At 51.3% G+C, this 7848-nt stretch overlaps 1 gene segment (V, D, J or C); it reads right to left on the reverse strand.

Moving 5' to 3' along the window:
• Positions 1-33: 33 nt before the first annotated feature.
• On the reverse strand, positions 34-647 carry LOC119467838. The segment is given in 2 exon segments: positions 34-470; positions 553-647. Coding segments are annotated over 2 exon segments (480 nt in total).
• Between the last annotated feature and the right edge of the window lie 7201 nt (positions 648-7848).

Below are 7848 nucleotides of genomic sequence, written 5' to 3' on the forward strand. Positions count from 1 at the left end.
AATTTAAGGTACAGCAGGAAGTTCCATTTCTGCTTAACTCTGCACCTGCTCCTGGTACAGATCCTGTGCTGGTAGTACTAAATCCCCTCTGGTGTCCTGAGCATCCCTGCAGGGAGGTTTGTGCCTGGGCTCACACTGACTTTCCCTGACTGTGTCTCTTGCACAGTAATACACAGCTGTGTCCTCGAGGGTCACAGAGTTCAGCTGCAGGGAGAACTGGTTCTTGGATGTGTCTGGGTTGATGGTTATTCGACTTTGCAGAGATGTTGCATAGTTATAATACCACTTGGACCTGTAGTATGTCCTTCCCAGCCACTCAAGGCCTCTCCCTGGTGACTGCCTGATCCAGTTCCAAGTAGCACTGTTGCTAGAGACACTGTCCCCAGAGATGGCACAGGTGAGTGAGAGGGTCTGTGAGGGCCTCACCAGTCCTGGACCTGACTCCTGCAGCTGCACCTGTGACAAGACACCTGGAGATGAAAGGAAACAGAAAGTTAAACACCCCTCACTCTGTGAATGCTGCTGCGAACACTGCACCTTCCTGACACTGACCCCATGGGAGCACAGAGAGAAAGACGAGGAAGGAGGCAGACATTGTCTGGAGAGCTGTTGACTGCCCTGGTCAGCCAGAATTCAGCAGGCTCTGCAGTTCTGCGTGGGGAAGGCTGCATTTAAACAGGAAGCCACACCCTGGCATTTGCCTGTGTGCACCACTTGCTGATGTAAGGCCCTGGGAGGAAGAGGTTCACTGAAGTGCAGGGGCCCTCAGGTCTGTGACTGGGTTTCCACAAAGCCATTTCTTAAGCAGGTTGGACCCAAAGGGCAGCTCAGAGGCAGGGCCCTTGGGTGTAATGACTCTGGAATTCCAGCATTTGGCATCTTACATCAACCAAAGTCTACATACTCTTGTTAACGGATTAGATCCCCTGCATTTATTTGCCCATTCATTCACTCATTCATGCAACAAACCCTGAGGGCCAATGATACTTAGCCCCATCCCCAGGCATGAGGAGGCATCCCTAAGACAGATGGGCCTTCCCTGTGCTCCTGGGGCCATGTGCCAGGTCCCTAGAGTAAGAAGGCTCAACACCCACCCCACCCCAGGCAGCCCCGCTGCTCTGGGAGTGAAGGGCAGGAAGACAGCATCCTGGTCCTGGAAAAGCCTGCAGTGGAAAGAGGATGGGTCTTGCTTCTGCATGGTGGGGCAGGATGGAGCCGTGAGCTTCTAAAGGGAGACCCACAGAGCACAAGGGACAGGGCCAGATCACCCTAAACCCCCAGGCGGTGGAAATGCTGCAGGATGGGGTTGGGTGAGTGAGTGGGAGCTCTTTTTTTTTTTTTTTTTAAATACCTCAATCATGAATCTGCAAGAGTGAGGGCTAATGACAGGTGACTGTGGCACACACAGAGTTTAGGAGGGCCCGTTGCTGTCCAGTGACACTTTCTCCCTACGTGGCCCCGAAGTGTGGCACCCAGTTCCTGTAGTTCTCAGGGCCTGAGGTTCCACCGTAACTCCTCAGTACTCCCATGTGTCACCCACAGACATCGCATCTGTGTGGCGGGAACAGGGGTGCCACCACTTCTCGCCACATCCGAGGGCCACTGCAGGCTGGCTGATTTGTGGGGTTTGTGGTTCCAGGGTATGGCGGGTCATCTGCTTTCAGGAGGACGGTGGGTGGCGTGGAGCTCACCACACAGCCTGGTCAGAGGGCTCAGAGCACACTGCAGAAAGGCAGCCCCCAGGGCATTCCTGGTGACTGGCTGGGGCTGTGGACACCAAAACCCTGTACTGGTGAAGAGAGCGCAGGGCAGTGAGTATGGCTGCCTCCCAGCCATGTGGGGCTGTGCCTCTGCAGGGGGCAAATCTGTGCCCTCCTGTCGGTGGTGGACCCATTGTCCTCATCCACAGCTCTCACGCCTGTTCCAGACTCACTGTAGGGTCTGACTATAGCCCCGATAGACAAAGGTTTTCCCGCCTGCATTCTCGGTCTACAGCCCACTCTGAGCCCAGGGGGAGGTCCAGGCTTGCACAGGAAGGAGACACTGAGGGTCACGGGCTGGACTGTAGCCTTGGGGGCTGCCCAGGGCTGCCAGGGAGACTCAGCAGACTCCTGGGTCTCACATGCAGGGCCAGCTCCCTCCCAGGAACCCACCCTCATTTCCTTGGCAGCCCGTTTCATGCACTGGGCTCTGAAGAGTTCTGGTGCAGGATCAGGAGGTGGGACAGGTCTGGACAGACAGACGGCGTGTCCTACAGGGCCCACATCGTGGGGCTTGGGAATGACGACTTGCCTTGGAGAGGGCATAGCCTCCACCCATCGCTCTTGACAGGGCCTGTGGTGTGGCTTTGGAAACTGGTAAGAATGGTGGCTGCCGTTGCTGCTGCTGCAGGAAGAGTCACGCTGAGCAGAGGCCGCAGTCCCTCTAGGAGCCATGTCCTCGAGGGTCACAGAGTTCAGCTGTTCACAGAGCCATGTCCTCTCCAACCTGATCGCACCACCCACCCAGCACCTGCACGTCCTGGAATTGCCCAGAAAGCCCACCTCAAGTTGAAAGGAAAAAGCCAAGCTCTCTCTGTTCCGATATTATATGGTTGTACACAGAGAAAATCTTAAAGAATCTGCCAAAAAATTCCCCAAACAAAAACAGAGACGGTTCAAACTAAGAAAATCAAGGACATTTGAACATATAAGCACCAAACATTTAGAAAATTAATTTAGAAAGAGAAAGACTTGTGAAGACATAAAAAGCCATCAGGATATACCTATAAGAAATATAAAACAATGTGTGAGATCTTCACAGCGAAATCTGTGAAACGTTCTCAGGCTACGAGCACATGAGGAGACACACCACATGCTGGATCATGGACTGGAAAACTTAGTGTAAGTAAGATGCCAGCTTTCCCTAAATAAAATCTATAGTTTAAATGCAATCCAAGTCAACATAGCAATTCCATTACTGGAATTTTTCCAGGGTATATAAGTACACATGCTCCAATGATGCAACGAATGCTCAGTAATCATAAACAAATACCTTAAATGTCTTATAACATCTTTCACACAAAAGCTGCTGCACGCCTATCAGCTAATAATTCCTAAGCTTCGTTCAGACCATGCAGCCTGAGCAAAGGGATTTCTGACCTTCGGAAGTCTCAATTCTAACTGAGGACTTCACAGGAATGGGAAATGGTCCCATGGATTTCAGGGTGCGGGTGGGGAGCTTTTCCAATGGAAAGTCACTTTGTACAGAAGGTTCCCTTGTCTTAGTAAAATCACATAGTTTTGTTTTGCGGATGGGGATTACCGACTGATAAAGGCTTCCTGATGTGAGAAGTTTTTCTGCTTTATTCTCTTTCTAGGTTCCTATGTGACATGGTTTGGCTCTGTGTCCCCACCCACAGCTCATCTGGAACTGTAATTCCCATGTGTCAGGGTAGGGGCCAGGTGGGAGGTGATTACAGGCGTCTGCCACTTGCCCAGCTAAATTTTGTATTTTCAGTAGGGACAGGTTTTGCCATGTTGGCCAGGCTGGTCTTGAAGTCCTGACCTCAAGTGATCTGCCTGCCTCGGCCTCCCACAGTGCTGGGATTACAGGTGTGAGCCACTACACCTGGGTCCCAGGCTATACTTCATTCATTTCTTAGGGTAGATTGGGAGCAGCCTTAGTCCTCAATTAAGGGGCCCAGCTGCTCAGGAGATTGCCTTCCGGAGACTGCTTCGCGCTCTACCTGTCTCAGGGTCTTTCTACCTGGCTGGTAGCAACACACACTGCTTTCCTTGTGTATGCTCTGCACAGGTTTTGGTCCACAGGTTTCTGGTGATTTTCCCCCAATACTGAGTAGTTTCTTTTCATGCAGGCATAGGTCAGTTCTCAGCCCCAAACTTGAGGGCTCTCCCTCCCTGCCACAAGTCTCCAGCTGCCACCCCCTGGCTGCACAGCAGCCTGCTCCCCAGTCTCCCCCTTCACACAGCCGCTGCCTTGAACTCTGCTCTCTGTCTGCTCAGCTCACTGTGCCTTTCCCTGCATCCTGGCCGGGGCTTTCAGGCAATAGCAGGATTTGTGAGTTCGTTTTTCTTTTCTCAGGGGTTAGGATCCTTCGATGCTTGTTTTCAAATATCGGTCAACTCTTGTTTTTTTTTGAGACAGAGTTTCACTCTTGTTGCCCAGGCTGGGGTGTGCAGTGGTGCCATCTCTGCTCACTGCAACCTCCCCTCCCGGCTTCAAGCAATTCTCCTGTCTCAGCCTCCTGAGTAGCTGGGATTATGGGAGCCTGCCACTACCCCCAGCTAATTTTTGGTATTTTAATAGAGATGGGGTTTCACCATGTTTGCCAGGCTGGTCTGGAACTCCTGACCTCAGGTGATCTGCCCGCCTCGGCCTCCCAAAGTGCTGGGATTACAGGTGTGAGCCACCGCGCCCAGCCTGAAAACTACTTTTTAAAACCATTTTCACCTCAGTTCACCTCAGTTTTCTATTTGTTTAAGGAATGTGGGTAAGTGCATTTTACACCACCATGACTTAAACCAGCATTTAAAATTTTAGGTTAGAACCTGTTAAAGACAGAGTGTAAACTGATCCCAAACTCAAATGCAGGACAGTTACACGGAGTTTCTTTTTACGTGAGGTTACAGCCCTTGTGTTTTGCTCGGCTGGCGCAGGCTGAGAGCTTCCTGGGCCTTTGTGACTGGCCGAGGCCTCTTGCCCGGGCCATAACAGCACCGCCCCCCGCCCTGTCCCCTGCTCCCAGTGAGCAGGGAATGTCTCACAGTTCTCCTTATAATTGCAATATTTCTTTTTTTTTAAAATTTATTTTATTACATTTTAGGTTTTGGGGTACATGTGAAGAACATGCAAGATTGTTGCATAGGCACACACGTGGCAGTGTGATCTGCTGCCTTCTTCCCCATCACCCACATGTAGCAGTTCTCCCCATGCTATTTCTCCCCAACTCCCCTCCCCCTGCTGTCTCTCCCCTATTTCCCCCCATCAGACCCCACTGTGTAGTGCTCCCCTCCCTGTGTCCATGTGTTCTCATTGTTCAACAGCCGCCTATGAGTGAGAACATGCAGTGTTTGATTTTCTGCTTTTGTGTCAGTTTGCTGAGAATGATAGTTTCCAGGTTCATCCATGTCCCTACAAAGGACACGAACTCATCTTTTTTTATAGGGTGGGGAGTGGGGGCAGACACCTCCGGGGGGAGCCAGGTCTTTGGTCGTCTTTTCCCTGAGCCAACGGCCTCTCGCTGCACCTCTCATCTTCAGAGTTTTGGTTTTAACCATCACCCTGTAGAGAAAGTCATTCCCTGCCTCTCGCTAACTAAGTTAAATATTGAGGCGTGCTTAATACTTCCTTGGGCGTGTGCTTTTAGAAACATTGCATATACATATTATGCCTATACATATTATGTATATACATATTATGTAATGTTTCTATTATTAAATTCATATAATGTAATGTTTTAGAAACATTGCATATACATATTATGCATATACATATTATGCAATGTTTCCAACAGCACACGCCCAAGGAAGTATTAAGCACGCCTCAATATTTAACTTAGTTAGCGAGAGGCAGGGAATGACTTTCTCTACAGGGTGATGGTTAAAACCAAAACTCTGAAGATGAGAGGTGCAGCGAGAGGCCGTTGGCTCAGGGAAAAGATGACCAAAGACCTGGCTCCCCCCGGAGGTGTCTGCCCCCACTCCCCACCCCACCTGCTCTGGGGCCACCCTGCAGTCTGGAGCGCCACCTGCTGGTCTGTGCTTCCCTGCAGGGAGGTTTGGGTGGCTCCCACTGAGGTCCCCATTCTGTGTCTCCCACGGGAATATGTGGCCGTGCCCTTGGCCGTCACGGAGCTCAGCTTCGGGCATAACTGGGCCTTGGATGTGTCTCTGCAGGCAGAGAGCTGGCCTGGAAGGGCAGGCTGAAGTGTGTGCTGCCCCTGGAACTGAGCTGCCCCATCCACTGCAGCACCTTCCCAGAGTGCGGCTGGGTCCAGGCCCGGAAGCCTGTGACGACCTGGCCAGCCCGAGCATGAGTCTCTTGGCCGCACCTGGTACAGGACACTCAGGGACAAGAAGCAAGAGATGAGTCACAGACGCACCACAGCCCGTAGCCCCAGTTCTGAAATCTCTGAGACTCGCGTGCAGGCCAGCCATCAGGCAGAGATGACACACAGAGATCTCACGCTCTCCTCGGCAATGGGCGTGACCTTCCCAGTGGCCTCCCCAGGACAGAGCAAGAAAACGTAACTGGCCCTCTCTAGCCGGAGGTTGCATTTCACTGGGTCTCTGGGATGGAAATGTGTCTTGTGTCTTCAGGAGTCTGCAGGCAGTCAGTGCTGTGGCTCAGGAAGAAACTTCTCTCCCCTCATGTCTTCCTTATCCCTGACACAGTGGAGTCAGACTGGGCACCACTTCAGGGAGAAAACAAGGACAGCGAGTGAGGGCTGGATGGTGGAAGCTGTTGAAGGGAGTGGAAACTCTCCATGGGAAGAGACGCCTCAGGGAACGCTGGCATTGTTTTCTTCCCTTTGCAGGGAGTGCTGAAGGAGCTGAGTCTAGGTAAAGCCTCAGACACACACCCTAATGTGACATATAGGGGAGCAATCTCATCAGCCCCAAAGAAAGGGCAGCTCCTTGTCCCTCTGCAGAGAAGTGTCAGGGACTCCGAGGGCACTTTCCCTGCCCAGCAGGTGGTGCTGCCTCCCTGTTCCCGGCCCAGCATACCCTTGGGTGCAGCTGCTGTCTTTCCCAGGGTCCCTGGAGAGCGTCTTCTTGGTACTTCCTTAACGTCAAACAAAGCCTTCTCAATGCACATCTCAATTCATTATTGGAAAGACCAAGACACACACACACATACACACACACATTTATTTTTCTGACTAGAGCTAGAGATAATTGATAAGTACATTAACTGACTACAGTTTACCTTAAGGAGAAAAAAATTATTAAGAATTTTCTTAAGAGTAAACTGTGCATAATTATGAGTAAATTAGCCACAGAAGTAAAAGTAATAATTGCAGTCAACTTATACACTTTAAAACAATACTCTGTGAAACAATGGCATGTTATTATAAATGGGACACTTAATCTGCCGCATGTGGTGACAGTCAATGAGTGGACTTGCCTTCTTGCAGAAGAAGTCGCAGCCTCCCCGCAGGTGGACTTCCTGCAGCAATCTTGCATGTCTCACACTTCCGTACAAAGCATGTGAGGGCGGGGCCCAGTGCGCCCAGGAACCTACTGCCCGAGGGATGCGTGAGCTTCCACCTAAGCAGAAGAAGATGGAACCTTCAACACCTGCAACAGAAGAGGCTTTCTGCTTTGGGATCCAAACAGTTCCATCTGCGGTGGAGATGCAGCCTCATTTCTGCATTAGTGTCAACAAGCCATTGGACACAACAACATTTAGGAGTAGTCGACCCCACCTTCTCCAGCGTGGCCTGCACAGCACAGGCTGTGGAGTAGGAGAGGTTGATTCTGGAGAAAAGTCATTGCTGCTCCCCTGGTACACCCTCCTCCTCACTGCTTCACACAGGGACCATTGTGATGATGCCATCATGATGTTGAAGCACACACTGAGTCCTGGAATCAATTAAAGGAATTTCCTATCCATCCATCCACCACACATCCACCCATCCACTCACCCATCCATCCATCTGCTCATCCATGCATCCATCATCCACCCAGCCAGCCATCCTCCATCCAGCCACCCACCCTCATATCCATCCATCCATCCAGCCAGCCATCCACCCTGACATCCATCCATCCATCCATCCATCCTTCCATCCATCCACCCACCCTCACATCCATCCATCCATCCATCCATCCATCCATCCATCCATCC

Source organism: Cebus imitator, unplaced genomic scaffold (genome assembly GCF_001604975.1).
Source record: "Cebus imitator isolate Cc_AM_T3 unplaced genomic scaffold, Cebus_imitator-1.0 Scaffold338, whole genome shotgun sequence".
In the NCBI taxonomy this organism is placed as follows: Eukaryota; Metazoa; Chordata; class Mammalia; order Primates; family Cebidae; genus Cebus; species Cebus imitator.